Source organism: Lonchura striata, chromosome 4, assembly GCF_046129695.1.
Source record: "Lonchura striata isolate bLonStr1 chromosome 4, bLonStr1.mat, whole genome shotgun sequence".
In the NCBI taxonomy this organism is placed as follows: domain Eukaryota; kingdom Metazoa; phylum Chordata; class Aves; order Passeriformes; family Estrildidae; genus Lonchura; species Lonchura striata.
The window spans coordinates 43501291-43519422 of record NC_134606.1 but is presented as its reverse complement, the minus strand read 5'-3'; the positions used below and the strand labels follow the sequence as shown (position 1 = coordinate 43519422).

Here is an 18132-nt window from a genome sequence, read left to right as displayed (position 1 = left end):
GGCTCTTGTGAGGATCATGGCAGTGCAGATCTGCAGCTCCAGGTACTGGACTTGGAGGCCTTTCTCCAGCGGCTGCAATGACAAGGCAGGGAATGTTGCATGGGTTAGTTTGCTGCCTGTGTATGAGATGGGATAATATGGGATCTGGCACAGCTGTCACCAGTTTTTTTCTTGGGCAAAGCCAGCAGGCAAGATGGGAATCATTCACAGGGTCATGAATTGGACTCCCCCACAGAAAAAGAGAAGAAACCAAAGGTCAGGATCTCTCATCACTTACTTCTGCAGCTGGTCAGCAAATGCTATAGGCAGTTATGAAATGCCTATACGCCCTACAGGAGATCTTAAAGATCTGAGACTAGGATGGTCCTAGAGGGAAGGTTCAGTTCCACTGAGAGCATGCACAGCTATGTTGCTCACTCAAATTACCTTCTTTCTGTGGCTTTGTTCCCTCGTGGTGGCACCTGAGCATTTCTGCAGTTTGCTTTATTGCAGTTAAAATTCAGGCTGTCTAGCCTAATGTGGGATGTGGGCTGGAGTAGTCAGGAGAGAAGTGATTCCCAGTGGTTTTGTGTTTCTTCTGCATTCAGCCCTAGTTACTGATTGTGCTTGGCCCAGGGGCTCTTGAAGATGGAGTCTAAATTTGCCATCACAATGGGCAGAAAAATGCGCAGCAAATTACAGGTCATGACAACTTGGTATCTGCATTCCTCACACTGTTTAGCAATAGAATCCTCTCCGTCTATGTATTACCTGCATGTTTGCAGCTACTGTGGGCACAACTTGCACTTGAAGCCAACACAATGCAGGAAAGCTTCTGAGCATTTGGGTTAATAAATGGAGACCTCCTGTCTGCTGTAATTTGGTTTTAAGTGGCCCGCGCCTGATTCAGAATCCAGTGTGTGTGTATGAGTATGTGTAAATAGCATTTTAAGAAGATGCTGGCAGTGAGGACAAACTAACCAGGAGCATGCTATTACTTCTCCCCTGCACAGTTTGAGAATGGAGAGCTGACTGAAAACCCAATTTGTTTTCCTTTATGTGTGAAAAAAAAACAACAAACACTCTGCAGGCTGAGCATGCACAAAAGGCAATAAATCCCTGGGAAGGTGGTGCTGAAGTCAGTGGTTGTGTAAATGTAGGTAAAGGATGCTCAGAAGAGACACGAGAGCATCCCAGAACCCCGACACCACACTGCAAAACAGGGTGGAAAGGGGCCACACTGAAACCACAGCTGAATGCTCTGCTATAATTTTTTAGTTAAGGTTCCTATCGTGTGCTTCTATTTTTAACACAGTTAAAATTAAACTCAGCAGCCAAGGCTGAGTGCTAGAAATTCCTTCTTCACTACTTAGAGCATTGCCAGAATCTTTTTAGACAACTTTCTTCTCCTCTTCTGCAGCCTCAGAAACAGGATACTTCAGCTATATGGGATAGTAAGTATCAGCTCTCCACCCTCAGGGCTGACCTCCTAAAAGACTTCCAGCAATGAGTAGATGAGATAGTTGTGACAGTGTCTGGTGTCAGCTTTTAATTTGTGAGCATTTTCCTTGGTCCTCTGTTCGTGGATAGTAACTGCTGAAAATCTGCATGAAACTGTCCTTAATTCACCCTGCCTGATGCTGTTGCACAGATGGCATCTGCAATCATTAGATCAGAGAGCACTGGAGTAGCTAAATGAGACTTCCAAGTTGGGGTCAAAGCCTCAATCTTCATTCCAGAGTTCCAGCCTCGATACAGCCACACTGGGGACAGCCTTCTGGCCTGCAGGATATTCTACATCGAACACTTTCAGAGTCAGGTTCTGTCTTCTATCCTGCAGACCCACCTGTCCTGTAGGGTTGTTTTGTCTTTAAAAAGCAGAAACTAAATTCCTTGAGGCTCTTGCTTCTGCTTTTTTAATGTGCTCATCAACTACTGTTAAGCAGATATAAACCAAAGCTGTTTGTTTAGCTCAGTACAGCACACTACTTGTTGAATATTTAGAATTTACTGTGAGCTCCATTTAGGGGAATAGGAAGGTGGTGGTTGTATTTAGGCTGTTGTATAAGGGCCTTGGCAGGCAAAAAGGATCCCATGTTTTGGCTGTATTGGTTCAGTCAAAAGGGTGTGAGGTGACTGATGAGCCCCTTAATGCAGGCTTGGATAGTGGGAGCAATGTGAGCTGGCCCAGCTGAGCCTTCCCACTGCTAGGTCTGAGCACTGCCAGTTACTGCTGCTTTGAAGTTGGTAGCTAATATCTCCACAAATGTTAAAAGGTTCATTATCTTGATCTCAATTGACTCAAACCACTTTATTATTTTTTTTTCCTATCAAAAAGAAATTTACATTTTGTGTCTGCAAAAGAATTCTTTAAAATTTTCAGAAGTGACTGTTTCATAATATAGTGCAAAATTTATAGACTATGGCTGCTCTTTGCCTTCCCTGGAAGGGAAGAATATTCCAATTATCCCTTTTTAATCTTTCTTGTTATCCATTGTGTCTGGCAGGTGGAGGTGAAAATAGATTGAGACTTAACAGTAAATCACAGAATGGTTGGAAGCGACCTTAATATAATTCTAACCCCCTCACCATGGACAGGGACACCTTCCACTAGTACAGGTTGCCCAAAGCCCCATGCCACCTGGCCCTGAACACTTCTAGTGATGAGGCATCTACAGCTTTTATGGGCAACCTGTTCCAGTGCTTCACAGTAGAGATGTTTTTCCTAATATCCAACTAAACCTGCCCTCTCTCATTTTAAAGCCATTCCCCCTCATCCTACCACTACATGCCCTTGTACTTCTCCAGCTCTCTTGTTGACCCCCTTGAGGTACTCCAAGGTGCTAAAAGGTCTCTCCAGAGGCTAAACAGCCCCAACTGTCTCAGCCTGTCCTCACAGGTGAGATGTTCCAGCCCTCTGATCATCTTCATGGTTTCCTCTGGACTTGTTCCAACAGATCCCTGTTCTTCCTGTGCTGGGTGCAGCACTGCAGGTGTGGTCTCACCAGGGCAGAGCACAGGGACAGAACCCCCACCCTTGGCCTGCTGCCCACAGGGCTTTGGATGCAGCCAGGACATATTTAGCCTGTGAGTCAACATTGCCAGATCATGTCAAGTTTGTCATGCCCCAGCACCCTGAAGTCCCAAGCCCCACTTCTTTGCACAGCCCCACTTCTCAAGCCTGTCCAGAGGGATCTGTCTCATCCAGATCCCTCTGGATGGTATCCCTGTTCTGCAGTATGTCAACTACACACAGCTTGTTGTCATCAGAGAACATGCTGATGCATGAGGGAGAACTCAGTCCCACTGTCCATGTCACCAGCAAAGATGTGAAACAGGGCAAGGCTCAGTGACAACCCCACTCATCGCTGGCCTCCACCTGGACATCAAGATACTGACTGCGGCTCTTTGAGTGCAACCAGCCAGCCAATTCCTTATCCCTTGAGCAGTCTCCACCCATCAAATCCATGTGTCTCCAGTTTAGAAATAAGGATGCCATGCAGGACAGCGTCCAGTGCTTTGCACAGGCCCAGGTGCATGATGCACTGAAACAGACTCTACTCAGAGAGAACCTGGCTGATGATTTTTAACAGGTTTTGCACATCTTAGTGAAGTATAGTTCTATAGTAAGAGTGGCTAAAAAGAAGTAGCCCACAGAGAGAATTACCAGCAGTAGTCTTGCTACATTAATTGAGATGATTCCTTCATCACCTTATTTATTACTCTTCTGTTGTATCTCATGGTCAGCTCCTCTCACCGCGATTCCCCGAGCGGTGCCGTGCTGGGCGGCGAGGGAAGAGAACGGGCGGCCGCTCCCCCTGGGAAGCTCTGCAGTCCCAGTTGGTGGTGGGGAACAGACGGAGGCGACACGGGACTTGGGGATGAACTGGATGGTTTTATTCAGCGAGCCCCAAGACCCCCTTGTGGGGGGGGAAAAGGTTTTATACAAGAACTCAGGAGGAGGGGTGTAGGAACAGCAACCAGTAAGGGAATAGCAGGGGAGGAGTTTAGGGCAGGACTAACATAGCACAAACCTATCAGGGGAAACGGGAGGGGAGTAACACAAAGTAAGCAATAGGGTGTTGAGCCTCACCAAATAGACAGAGAATGCTCTGGAAGCAGGGGAGGGGGCTAGGAGGAATGACAGGGAATGTTCTAGGGAAAGGGGCAGGGAAAGGGAGGATTGACAACTTGGAGAGGAGGGGGTTAAGGCAGAGTTTGGGAAGATTGACACCTGGGGAAGGGAGGAGATTGGGGGGGGGGGGGTGGTGAACAGATATTGAACAAATACCAAATTAAAGAAAAAACACACCACCACACTCTTCCAAATATATTGTTGGCTCGATTTCTCTTTTTAAAAAGCACCCACTGCAGCAGTGGGGAACTCAGCAGAGCAGCATCCAGCTGTGCCACAACAAACACTAACTTTGGAGGACCACCTCTGGGAAACAACTGTGTTTTTCTAAACTGAGGATCTCCAAGAGTCAAAATTTCATGGAGAAACCCTTGTGCCTTCTTGTTTCTTGCTGCTGTGGCAAGAGTTGAACACAATTCCAATAGTTTGTTGTAAAATCTAAACCTTTATTGGCTGAACGCTTAGGAAAACTTACACCACTCTAAGTAAAAATGGTAGGTTTGGCTCATGATGTGAAAAGTGATAGTAGAAATCTTAGTGTGAAAGGTCAAATTACATGAAAATCCTGGGTATGGTGTGATTTGGGGAGTTTTTGGAGGTTTAGGCTTTTTGTTTGGTGGATTGGTTTTTGAAGGGTCACCGTTTTTGACTGCAGTCTTGTTACTGCTTTTTGTAAGTGATAGGATGATGTTTGAATTGTAATGGTACTTTTTTGTGAATAATGGGTATACATTTTATTCATTAAATGTATTGAAAACCAAAGGAGTTTCTTCCTTCTAATGAAGGAGTTTGCACTTGAACCTCAGCCAGTTTGTACAGCAATGTCCTCCTCAAGACATAACATCAGCGCTGCCACTCAGGGGAAGAACTGCCATCAGCCTACTTTGAACTAGTGCTGCAAGCACCACATTTGCCAAAGGTGACTGAAGTCCCAGGGCTACACCTGCTGCACTCCTGTGACAATGTCTGCCCTGCAGGCATATCCTAAAGAACAATTCTGAAGAAGTACCTATGAGGCCCTGAGGTAGGTGTGATCTTTAAAAAGTATGGCTTAACAGTCTCCAGGAGGGGTTTAAGAACTTCAAGCATCTGGTACTAAATGGGATTTATTTCCCTACTACATGAAAATTTAACAGGCTCCTTCTTGTTGCATTTCCTGTTAATGGCTGGATCAGCTAAAGCTGGTTGAGATGGGGAAGTTTATTCCAGATCACTTTATTTCAATGAGTACTAAAAGCCAGGAACTGAAAAACAAAATATGTAAAAAACCCAAAATAAAATCTACCAGCACAAAACACCCCTTAGGATTAAGTAGTGGAGAAGGACTGAACCCCAGCTGAATTCAGTTCAGTTTTGGTAAGCCAACTGCATGTTCCATTCCTTCCTCAAAGCAGTGCAGTTCCAGATTATAGGATAAAACCATGTGCCAGAGAAGCAGCAGCAGCCCTGGGCATTGGGCATTTGTAACATGGGGCCAAGTTCTTGCCTGCAGAGAAAAAAAAACATAGCAGAGGGGCTATCCTGTGCAGGGCCAGGAGCTGGATGCCAGCAATCACTATGGGTCCCCTCCAACTCCAGCTATTTTATGATTCTACTTGTTCTGCTGTAGATTGTACAGGGCACACAGCCCTCAGGCACTCCTCAGAACTGAGAGAAGGCACAGCAGGTATGTGGGTGCAGAACTGAGAGAAGGAGAGCAAACAATCTGACAGGGTGAGATGCAGGCACTTCTCTCTGTGGCACTTACCCTTAGGCACACAGTGAAGCAGCTCGTGGCTTCACCCTCTCCCCTTTCCTCAGAAACCAGGAAGAATGATAGCAGTAAACTTTTCGTTCCCTTCTGTTAGGCATCGAGGGACACGTGGGCTCCTCAGTTACTTCTGGGTGCTTTAATCATTGTTCCTGTTGTGCTCACACTGACAGTGAGTTATGGTGTGCACGCCTAGACTGAGTATTTGAGATTACGAATCCCCCTTCTCACAAACAGGCAGACAGAAAAGCTGAGTTTGTATCTGCTTTATTGGAAAACTAACCCATGCAGTTTCAGCTCTCTGTGTACTCACAGACACCTCTGGGAGCTTGTTTCCCAGGGCTGTGTGGAAATCACATTTCTAAGCACCATCAAAGCATGGGAGATGCAAATGGCTGTATCCTGCTTTTCTCTGGCCCATCTGCATTTGGCTGCTGCCTCCAGGGTAGGCTGGGACTTCAAGCTGCTTCAAGTATAACCAACAAGCGTGATGCTGCTCAAGGAGACACCAAAGTTCACTTGCAGACAGAACGAAGCACACGCTTCTTTAGTTGCTTGTGTGCTCTTGTGGCTACTCTGATAGCTTCTTCTCTAATAATTGCTTCACCAGAGCAGGATTAGACCGTCCTTTTGTCTTCTTTTGTACCAGACCAATTAACTTATTTAGAACTTTTTGATTTCCTGCCTTTATCGCCATGACCTTAAAAAAAAAATGCAACAGACACTACTGTTACAGGAAAACTGAACATCTTCACTCACTCCCAACCAAGGTATGAATATTTTTGTTCTTTGCACTATTGTGATAAAAGACTGCATTTTGGGATAAAGTGTTATTTATAAAATCTGCCTTCAGCCTTGCAATAAGTTCCTGCTCTGCTCCCCTGAGAGAACAGCAAGTCCCTACAGCATCAGGGCCTTACAACTAATAGAGAGAGCTCCTCTTATTGAAAGAGTCAGAAAATATTTTTGGATTTTACAGTGTCTGCAGCTTGAACAGCAACTTCCTGGAAAAAAGCCAGAGAAGTGAGATGGACTTACCTTGCTAATTGGATCTACCATTTTACTAAATACAATGTCCTGTTATAACAGGTAATTTGAATCCAATCAAAACCTGTTTCATAATATTGGTGAGGTCCTCCAAGCACAGACGTAGGTGTTTTTTATTTCCTTCAAGCAAGTACTCCTTTGCAACATCATGATTAATTAACTGGTCAAGTATGACCTCCTATCACACAGCCTTTGATGCACAATCACCTGCTACATTGCAAGTTTAAAAGTGAAAGGATCAGAAATTTCACCTTTGGGCCTTCCCAAAGAAGATACTCCCGCTGAAAGACAAGCATTGGGCCTTACTACTGTTTGTGTGGCAGGGAAGGCATTCTCTGCCTGGTCAGAGTTGCTGGGCAGAAAACAATCGATGCAAAGGAACAGGGTGATGTATTTGCAGATGTTCAGGGAAGGGTTGCAAACATAGGAGCTACGCACTGTGCCAACACCAAATTCAGATGCAAATACTGCTTCTCATTACAGTATCTGAATTATTGTCAGTCTAAAATCTTCTCTGTTTTGTTGCACAGTGGAAAGGACTCATTATTCTGGATCGGCTAGAAATTACCTATGTGGGGCAGAGTGCGGTACAGTCCTGGTCCTGCACTGTCATGAAGTGCTCAGTGTTGGTTTGAGCAGCTGTTTAGAAGCTATTTCATTCTGAAAAAAGTTACTTTCAAAACACATTGAAGTGGGAGTGTGGTTATGGCCCTACCAGCTCCTGCACTTCCCAGTCAGTTCTAACGTTCTCTCCCTCCCTGCCTATGCTTTCATACCAGCCTGGAAATGCAGCACTTTTATCAGGCTCTGCAAATGAGTCAAGTCAGATGGAGGTCACGCCGACCTACTGCAAGCTCATTTTATCAAAAGCTCTTGCAAAGCTGTTAGCATCCCCCAATGAGATCTGGAGTGGGCGGTATTGTTCTCAAAAGATGTTAATGTTTTTTTCCGAATGGCAAATGGAGCTAGACATTGTTTATATTAGAAGTAAGCTATTCACTTCTGCTTTTACATTTTTGCTCCAGAGAACATATAAGTACTTGTTTTCATTTTGCTTTTTATAAAGCAGATTATCTTGACTCTGTCAAGATCCCTTCCCACTCCTCCCCTTCACGATCAACAAGGGTTTTTTCCCTTTTTTTCCAGCCCAGACCTTGTTAGACTGAGCCACACTGGCTGCTGTGTGTCTTTCAAGGAGATGGGGAAGAGCCAATCATCCCCCACAGGGGAATGTTTGTGTTGCTGCCACAGCCCAGCAGAACAGCAGAGTGGGCAGCAGCTCTGAAGCTGCTGCTGCTGTCACAGGGCTCTGGCTCCTCCCCACCCCACAGCCACTGTCAGGCAGGAGAGCCAGCAAGGTTCCTCTCTTTGGCAGTGGACAGAGACAGGGACATGGCAAAAAGTCAGATGCAAGCAGAATTTCTGCCTTGCCAGCTCTGATACAGTCTCTAATTCCATAACTAATATATGCCTTGCTAACAGGTAACTTCAGCTGAAGAACAGTTTAACAGCGTTGCCCCAATATCACAACAGATGACATAAAAATCAGAGTTATATGGCTGGGTGGCAGGGTCAGGTTAATGGCAGTACAGCTGGAGAGGGACAGGGCCCTGCAGTTTTGCTTTCCTGCATTAAAGTTTTATGGGCTCTCAGAATGACTTAGCACATTAGCCAGACTGGTAATTTGTTTTGCAGATCATTTTGTGTAATCTTCAGTTTCAAAAAGCCCACTTAGTAAAATAAGAAAGAAGAAAAGCTTGGCAATATCTTGGCAGCAGCTTTACTGTTCTGTCTCTAGAGCTCAAATGCCATAAAAAGGGAAAAAAAGAGAGGCTATTTTAACCCCCTTTCAGTGCCACAGACTGCCACAGTGCAGAAGGTTCCCAGTATCATCATAATCACCTCATTTTCTTGTCCATCAATCACTGCCTGGCAGATCTGTTCAAGCTCTTTTTGATCCTGTAACAGTCCAAGTTTCTGTTCTTTAACAATTTCAAGGGGAGTCTTCCCTTCTCCCTTCCACATTTCCATAAACACCTGAAAATCACAATAAAAGCAGAGGTCAGTGGCTTGAATTGCCAACATCATTTACATGCAGTAGTTCGGTTATGGATCCAAGAAGCCCTATTTTTGCTAAGAGCAGATTGTCTAAACATGAACAAGATTTAATCATGTGCCTCTCTGAAAGAGTCCTTGTACCTCCCTCATTGCCACTTCCAGCAGGAGTCCAGGTTAATGGTTCACAGCAGGGGCTGTGCAGCCTCCTGCAGCCCGAGCCCTGCGCACTCCCCCAGTGCCAGGGTCTCTCCAGAGGGGATTGCTGAGCACAACCCCCTGCTCCTCATGCCCAGAGCTGCTGCTCCCTGGCTGGAAGAGGAGCACCGCAGCAGGGATGGCTGCAAGGCTGCTCCTCCACCAGTACTCCTGCTCTTCTCACATCATTCACAGACCTGCCTGGGAGCAACAAGGAAATGCATCTCCACGAGTAATGGCTCTGCCCAAGAACTGACGATTAGCTGACTATTGTACCAAGTCCAATCCCAGGTAACTCATCCCATTACAGTCCTTGCCAGCAGGCTGTAATGAGGATATGTATGACAAAGCAGAAGAAAAATGGTGCCAAGCAGAATGAATGCAGCAGCTCCAGCCCACCTATGCATCATCTCCAAGTACTGGACTGCTGGGCAAACCTAGGTCTGTGGAATAATCACTTGTTAATGCTAGTGTTTTCCTACACTGCAGCAGGACTATTACCCTGGAATACACTTGAGAGGAGAGAACATTTATAAAAAACCAATTTCCTTGGGCAGTCATTCTCTGTATTCCCTTTGCTTTTATTTCAGGGCCGTGGGAGGAGAGTAAGAAAACCCTTATTAAAACAGCTCGTTGTGCTCCATCCTGAGCTGAAGATATAATTGTATGTTTGGGCCATTGCTGTGTCCCAGTATGGAAATGCATGCCATGTCAAGATTTCAGCATTAAATATTCCCTGTAGGATGAAGAAGAGGCTTTGATGGGAAGACAAGGAGGGGCATTCAAACTGCATGTTAAATAACTTGCAGGGCAGCAAGAGAACTCAGGTAGAATGATACACATGGGATGGGATCTTAACTACCCTAGCAATTTGCTTCTGCATGACAAATTTGCAGGTACAAAAGACCTTTGGTTAAAGAGTTCTCTGTTCACAGCAAGTATTTAAGAACTGTACATTCATACAATTGCTGCAGGAGGATATTTGTTTGCCAGTGGCACTCTGAAGCTTTTTATGGGATCTTATCAACTCTTCTGGAGACCTTGTGAGAGGGTAATGACACACAGCTGTATTGTGGCAGCTACATCTTAATTTTTCCTTGAGAGAGGGCCAAAGGCAGATCACAATATTGGAGTTACTAATAAGCAGCCAGAGTTACAATAGCTATAAGTAAAACTTTCAGATCTTTACTGTATAAATCAGTGCTGTGTATGATGTCTTCTATAAGATCTTCCTAGTTCTAGTGTGATATTTAAAAACCATCATGCCAGTGCTACCTGGAATAACCCTAGAAATAAATATATCCAACTGTCTGCAGTTGTCTTTTTTTGTTGGTTTTTTTTGTGCTTTTTTGTTTTGTTTTGTTTTTTGTTTTAATTTTTTGGGTTTTGTGGGTTTTTTTTGTTGTTGCTGCACTCCATTGCTACTCCTGGCAGCCCTTCTGCTTCTTCCCTGAGGGATGAAGCAGGAAGGTTTCTGTCCTGGAGGCTTCCCAAGGCACCCATACTTTATGTCACCCATCAGAATGAGCCCTGTCCTTGCCAAGCACAGCACAACCTCTAGCAAAACGCCCCAGACAGTCTAAAGTACTGCACAAATCAGAGTGGACAATGAATAAGCCCTTTCATTCTCCTGGAAAAAGGAAGATGAGATTTTTTAGGACTGGTGTGTATTCAAGCAGGATGCCATGGGCTGCAGGAAGGGGAAATCTGCAATGAACAAAATCTATGCAGCCAACCATGGCAGTTACCCAGAAGCAACACGTACATCAGGCTGACTTAGATCAGGGGCAGGATAGCTTGACAGTCAGAGATCCAGCTCTGATTTCCCTGTTATGCCTATGCCAAATATTCCCTGGCACTGAGAAAAGCTTGCCCATTAGAAACCTTGAAGGCACCAGATTTTCTCTGTGACAGCTGCATCATGTGTCCCTTCCCATTTGGTAACAAGCACCTCCACTTAGTAGAGCAACAATGTTATCAAGGCCCTTGCTTATTTACAGGTATGTAGGAAAGCAGAAAGAGATGTGGCCAAGACCTGTCAAAGATGCACTTTTAAAAAATGTGTTTCTCCACTTGGCAAGGAGTACAAACCTAAAGAAAGCAGTTTAAAAAAATGATTTCAACTCATTTACACAAACTGCCTGCACCAGCACTGGAGGATCAAATTATGAAGTCTCCAGAGCCAAAACATGAATCTCAGGCCTCATTTCCATTACTGAAATCTCAGTACCTTCTACTATTGATTCTTGCCTGAGTGTGATTAGATTTTAATGATGTTCTGTGGTCTCCACCTATGCAGGTTTAACAGCATTGGTCAAGATGAATTAATCAGGACTTACACGTCTGGCTGTCATGGGCATCATATCAAACATTTTGCAACTGGTGACCATGCCAGCTGACTGCTGTGCCTAAGAATGCTCCAACTGGAAACCCTATCTGCAGTGATTTGCTGCCAAGGACAGGATGAAAGCAGCAGGTAGCACCATTCCAGCAAGTGCTGTGGGCACCTCTCCTTTCCAGTGGCGGAAGCTGTCATGTCTGGTGGGTGTTCCTCAGCCTCTCAGAGAAGTGGGGGGCAGGTTGGGTCCAGTCCTCCAGATGGTGTAGTCATAATTGTCAAAGCAGATGGTTCTGTTTAGGTATGGGTACTGTACTATTTTTCCTGCTATCTACTTTAAAGTAGGGGTGCCAAGCAGGTCTGTTGAAATTATTCCTATGTGGGTGACCTATGCAACTGCAGAAGCCAGCAAAACCCAAGGTCTGCTCTGCTTCATGGCCTGCTGGGCATGGATCCCCCATGAACCAGTGACAAGGGTGTCCACATGGAGTTGCTCCAGGATGGCTGTTGGCAGCAGGGACAAGTTTCCACTTCCCTGGCTCAGGAACCAGCTTCCTCCCATAACACCGTAACTCACAGGCAGGTCTGTTACACCAGACATGGACCTGCTGCCAGCCTGGCAATTTGAGGAGCAAGGCCCCATCGCAGGCACACTCCCCATCAGACTGGTTTCAGCCCTGGGTGAGCAGCACTGACTCCTCGCACTGAATAGTGCCTTTGGGGCTGGGCCATAGGCAATGCGTATCCATCGCATCCAGGACACGCTCACCCACAGCCCCATGCACCAGCAGAGCTAGAAGCTGCTCCCCCCTTTGCACAGGCACACCAGCCTGGAACTGCTTTGGAGACCTCTGGAGTGGGATGCTATGTTTGATGGCAAGTTGGGCATGAGCTCTCTAATTACCTACATGGTAATTATGTGAGCACACAGTGCTCTTAGCTTAGCACTGCATCCCACCACACAATGCTCAGTTTGTACAGCCAGTGCTCACAGCTTTTATCTGCCTCTTTTACTGCCTTAGACAGCAGAGCCCAAACACAAAGCCTTTTAAATAATTTAAGTGGTTAACAGCTTCCCACAGCGAGCACATATGTGTACACATGTCTGTGCGCTCACCCCATCAGACCCTTCCATCCTTTCCCACTGGATCAGTGTCTGCCACTGCAGATCATGCTCCCCTTCCCAAGAGCTGCAATTCATCTGCTGGTGTGTATATATAGCACTTTCTGCCCTCGGGCCATCCAGCGTCTCTGCCTACTGCTGAGAATTGTTATAAACATTTGTTACTCTTCTGACATCCAGGCAACCAAAATACTTTTCTAAATGTGGCAAGGTTTCTGCAGTTTGATAGCATCATCTCTTGGTGAGGGCAAACTACTGCCATTTCTGGGTCCAGTTTCAGATCACTGAGGACAACATGCACATTACAAGGAGCTGGTAATTAAACAACAAATGCATTTCTGAAATTCTTGACACTTCACAACGTGTCAGAAGTGCCCGGCACACAAATATACCACAAAGCAGAAAATCCCATAGACGAGCACTAGTACCTTGTCCCTATCTCCATAAGGAAGAGACTTCAGGCCGGAGTTCTGAAGCTTCATTTTCAAACACAGACACCAAACTGATGGGTGTGTCACAACCCCACAGGCAAAGAGCTGCTCTGCATTCCAGTGCTTTTCCTATTAATACTTTATCTCCTTTATGAAGCTTTTACTTCTCCAATACAAAATTTCCAAACACACATGCCTGAAGCCAGGCACTTAAATCCTTATTTATGATGTCTGTCTTATGCAGCTGGCTATCCACAGACAGACCAACTTAATTAAGAACCACAAGCATATCCAAAAAAAGAAAACAAACCAGAAAGTTCATTCACAGTTCATTAAGTTTCACTGATAAACACTGAAACAGTCACCTAATGCACTTAACTAGAGTATAATAATTAATTTGAAAAGACAAATCATTCCATATAAATGAGCTTGCAACAATTTAAGGTGATTATGGCCCAGCACAAAAAAGCCTCTAAATTTTGTCTACAACACAGCAGTACTATTCCATCATAACCAGTTCACAATTTTAGATATAAATCATCAAGAGCTGCTTTTTCAGACTGTCCTAGGCAAGATGAAAAAAAAAAACCACCAAACCCAGCTTTACTTGCTTGAGAGCTTCATGATAGCACTTGCTCAAAGAAGCAAGGATAAACGAAAGGCTAGACCACTGCCACTTTTGACTCAGGTACACCAATGCAGAACTCTTTTTGTGACTGCACTTGGAGGAATTCTATGCTTTCCTATGTGCTAATGCTTGGGAATGTAGACTTTACTGTCCCTAGGAATCTAGTAAGTGATAGTCTCATCTTAACTGCAAGCCATGGATTAGCTCCCACTGACCTTTCACACAGGCCTGACTAGAATAGTGAAATTGAGATCTACTGTGCGCTCTGTTCAGAAGCAGGATTTATTTGAGTTCAGTTTACATTGTTTAAGTCTACTATAGCTTCTGGCCTCTTCTAAAAGTAAATATGCAGATATACCGCTGAGATTATATACTAATATAAGGCATTTGCATCTATTATATGTATATAGCATAGCTACAGAAGTTGTCCTTTATCAACACTGTAAATAATTTCCCTTTAAAGCAACCACAGTACTGATACACAATGATTATAAAATTGCTATGTAACTGAAGTAAGCAGCCACAGATGCAGAGTACAGCAAAATCAAAAAGGTACTTACCTGCTTTGCTGCTGGAGAAGAAATTTCTTTTTTTTCTAGAAGGTTCAACAGGTCAGCCAGGAGAAAAGAACTGACTGGGCTAGGGAAAAAGTGGGCAGAAGTTACATTACAGCACCATATTCTCTGAGGTATCTGTGCTACTGCTGCTTGCCTAAAGATCACACAGTTCAGTATGACAAGCTATTTTTCCTCATGTTCAGTACTAATGGCCTGACTATGCCTTACCATCATCACACTCTAAAGACTGAACACTGACTACTACTCTTAACTACATGATCCTCTTGTCTGCCATGTATTTGTCTAACTTCATTCAGTAGGATAGAGCCAAGGCCTGTGCAGGACTGCCTGGAGTAACAAATTTCACAGAGAGCAACTAAAGCAGCCGTGAGCAATGGAGAAACATGGTACCAGTCATAAGAAAAGGATCACTTTGTCTCACCACTGCAGCAATGAAGAAGACTGACCTTTCCTGTACTGAAAGGGAATGTTGTTTCAAGTAACTGAGCAGGTCATTTAGAATCCAGCCGATCACCTTCTTTGGCTTCATTTGGGTCTGTTTTACCACACTTTCAAAGAATTCTGCTAGTCCATCTTCATTCTGTTTATAAAAAATTACATGTATCAAAGGGATACTGGAGTGCAAACATGATTACAGCATCACAGAATTGTTAGGGTTGGAAGGGACTTCTGGAGGCCATCCAGTCCAACTGCCCTGTCAAGGCAGGGTCACTTGGAGCAGGTGACACAGGTTACAATTAATTATACAATTACACTCAGCATATAAATGCTCAGTCCTAAAGTAAACTTCAGCTGTGAATTCATGTCAAACTTATGAGACTTCGGAGTATTTTATTAAGATAACAGCCAACAATCTTATGCCTAGAACAGGAATATACAGTTTATCTGTCAGCCTGTCTGTTTCAGTGGAACTTCCAACAAATGAGCTATATTTTTTCTCTTAATGCCTCCCTAAAATTAGCATTTGGACAGAAGCTTTCTCATCTTTGCAAGTGTTTTATCTATAATCCTAGAAAATACAATGCTCTCACAGGCTGTCATGCTACCTTTTACCAAGAAGAGCTTTTTCCTGAAATTGTCTGCAACTACTTCACTCTTGATTTTGAAATCACTTCTATTTATTTTGGATTAAATTAGTAAATTTAGCTTGCATTTACCCTTCACAGATATGGAAAGGTCATATGTAAGAAGCAGGGTTTTATTTCCAGATTTTTCTGAAATGCTATGGTAAGCTTTTACACAGCACGGTAACAGCTCAGAAAATATGACAGTGGGAGATTCAATTTATAGCCTAAGTGAAATCTGAGATTGTTTTTAGAAGAACCAATACTGCACAGTCTGTTGAATGCTATGGTATTTGTCATCAAGGCATTGATGGACCTTTAAATGCAGCACAGAACTCATTAGGTTTACTGAAGGCTGAAGAGGTATGAAGTAGCAGCTCTTACCTTTTAAAGGAGGAATCCAAATCCAGCACGCCACTGGACTTCTGCAGTATGTGCCATGAACAGGCACGGGAACAAGCCAGCTCTCAGAAGTCAGGAGGTAACAGCTTAGAGATAGCCAAGGAGCTATTCTAAGTATACAGTCTACAGCAAAAACATTTCTCAAGCACATACTGACTGCAGCCAGATCTCTGAACAGTTATGAGCAAAAAGAGAGCAGGGTAACCACAAAAAGCCTGAGTTCTTCACTCACATCCCATCAAAACAGCCTCATTTGTCCTTGTTTTTAAAGGCCATTTACTGCCATAGCAATACAGAATTTTAGACTTTCCTTCTCCAAACTTTCACAACACAAACTTCCAAAAACTCAGGATACCACATTTTTCACTGATAATGATGTATATAGCTTTTGAGAAGACTGCAAACTACTGATCTCTGTTCTGTGAAACAAAACAAATGTACCTAGATTACCATCGGTGCTGTAAAACTGGTGTGACAAAAATCAGACCCATCCACTTCACCTTGAGACCATGACCAAAGAAACCAAGTTCTCAGCCTGGGAAACCACTGAGGTCTTTTGTGAACCAAGGTAAACCTTCTAACTCCCACTAGTTATCTATCTAGTACACATTGACATAGTTGTATTCTTCTTCAGCATTCTACTTTAACTAGCAGTTACCATCTAATCCAATTATGCAAAACTAAGGCTACAGGAACAAATTTGACTTTAAAAAAAAGTAAAGGAATGACATGATTACCAAAGCACAGTAAACTTGATTAAAAACTGTGTGTGTTAAGCAGAATTTCTAGAATGATATATTGCCAGTACTGTATTCTTTCTAATTCACCTCAGGATTCAACAGCACAAACAAACACTCATTTAAATAGTGGGTTCCTTTACACAGCAACGATTGTCCAACCTAGATAGGAAAAAGCATGTCTGAATGCTGGTTTCTTTACACATGCTGCAGAAGGTTTTACTAACATTCCAGACAGAGCAGGTCTAGCTACAACATTATGCACAGGCAAATAATGTCTGCAGATGCCACATGTCTGAATGCAGCTACACAGCTCAGACACAGCACGTCCAGCACTTCCATCATGTATAGGCTACAGAGCATATCCCTAGCAGTGGCAAATCCCAATTTCTGGATATTTACAGCCTGGCTGGAGTTGCAGTTCTGATCCTGCTGCCAGACCTTTGAAAAATCAAGGACAAACACATGTAGCCTTCGCATTCTAATCAGATGATTTCCAGGCACCAAGTGCAGAAAAGCCCAGGAAAATTCAGGGAGACAGACTTACATATGCTACCAAGTCTCTGAACCCCATACTCACTACTTGTGCACACAAAACCAGAAACATTCCCCAAAATTCCCTTACATTTCATTTTGGTTTTTTTAAAGAGACTGTCATTTTCTGTACCCAAAAAGAAGGAAAACCCAGTAATGCTAGACTGAAATGAGTACGGCAGAATGTCAAAACATCAGAATGACTGACAGAAATGAAACATTTTCCTTGTTTTCTTGTCATATTAAAAAATGTAGAGATAACTTGATTAGCTTCAGTTTCTAGACACTGCACTACTTTACTTCAATTTGGTTTACATTTTGGTAAATTTTCTTCCAAGATTCACTCCAACTACCAACACTCACACAGACCTGTCCCTTGCAGCAAATCTGACCTGAAAACCACTGCACGCTCCAACATGCTGGATTTACAGGAATGCTGACTGCCTGTTCTCTCCTCATTCTGAATATTCTACTCTAAACTTCATTGAAAGAAAACCAGACATCGACATCTAGAATAGTAGTGTCATGTTTGTAATTCAGGCCACTCAGTGCTCCCATTACACACCAAATATGGTGTAATTTATTCATGCGAGTCTCACTGGCATGAAATCTGACATACCAATATTTCAATCAGATGCAAATTTCTTTATTAAACATGGTTTAAAATGATGATTTCTTAGCAGTGAGATGTAAAAAACTCTAGAGGTGTAGTGATTTCAGGCACCTTTTAAACAAATTTAAAACAATACTTGATTTTACAGAATACCATGGGTACAATCTTCAGGGACAGTGGGACTGTAACATAAACTTACTATTTTAAAGACCAGTAAAGTTTCTGAAAAAACTAAAGAAGAAAACTGCTTCAATGTTCACAAATAAAATGTCATTTGCAGTTTTGTTTTTCCCATTTTCACCATCACAGTTCCTACAATAACCAACCATGAGGTAACAACTGCTGCAAAAATGTACAAGACTGTCAGGGGAAGAAACCCCAGAACATCCAGGAGAAAAGCAGCCTAGTCAAAGAAAGTTCTAACTTTTTTGTAAAGCTTCTTGTAAAATGACTTGAATTCTAAGAGAAGCGCAAGTTCACCTGCACACTAAGGTATCTCAGAATGGCAGGGCATGAAAGC

The 18132-nt window shown here is 43.6% G+C and overlaps 2 protein-coding genes across 2 annotated transcripts in view; one reads left to right on the top strand and one right to left on the bottom strand.

Annotated features, from left to right (window-relative positions):
- The window catches only part of FHIP1A (FHF complex subunit HOOK interacting protein 1A), an 89339-nt gene extending 84110 nt beyond the window's left edge, over positions 1-5229 (top strand). The window contains exon 14 of the mRNA XM_021530204.3: positions 4900-5229. Coding sequence (XP_021385879.2) covers positions 4900-4913 — 14 coding nt within the window. The 3' untranslated portion in view covers positions 4914-5229. The remainder of the gene's footprint in view (positions 1-4899) is intronic.
- Positions 5230-6115: 886 nt separating this feature from the next.
- The window catches only part of GATB (glutamyl-tRNA amidotransferase subunit B), a 41824-nt gene continuing 29807 nt past the window's right edge, over positions 6116-18132 (bottom strand). The window contains exons 10-13 of the mRNA XM_021530220.2: positions 14709-14842; positions 14245-14323; positions 8814-8948; positions 6116-6564 (exon numbers count right to left, since the gene is read on the bottom strand). Of these exons, the coding sequence (XP_021385895.2) occupies positions 6436-6564; positions 8814-8948; positions 14245-14323; positions 14709-14842 (477 nt within the window). The 3' untranslated portion in view covers positions 6116-6435. The remainder of the gene's footprint in view (positions 6565-8813; positions 8949-14244; positions 14324-14708; positions 14843-18132) is intronic.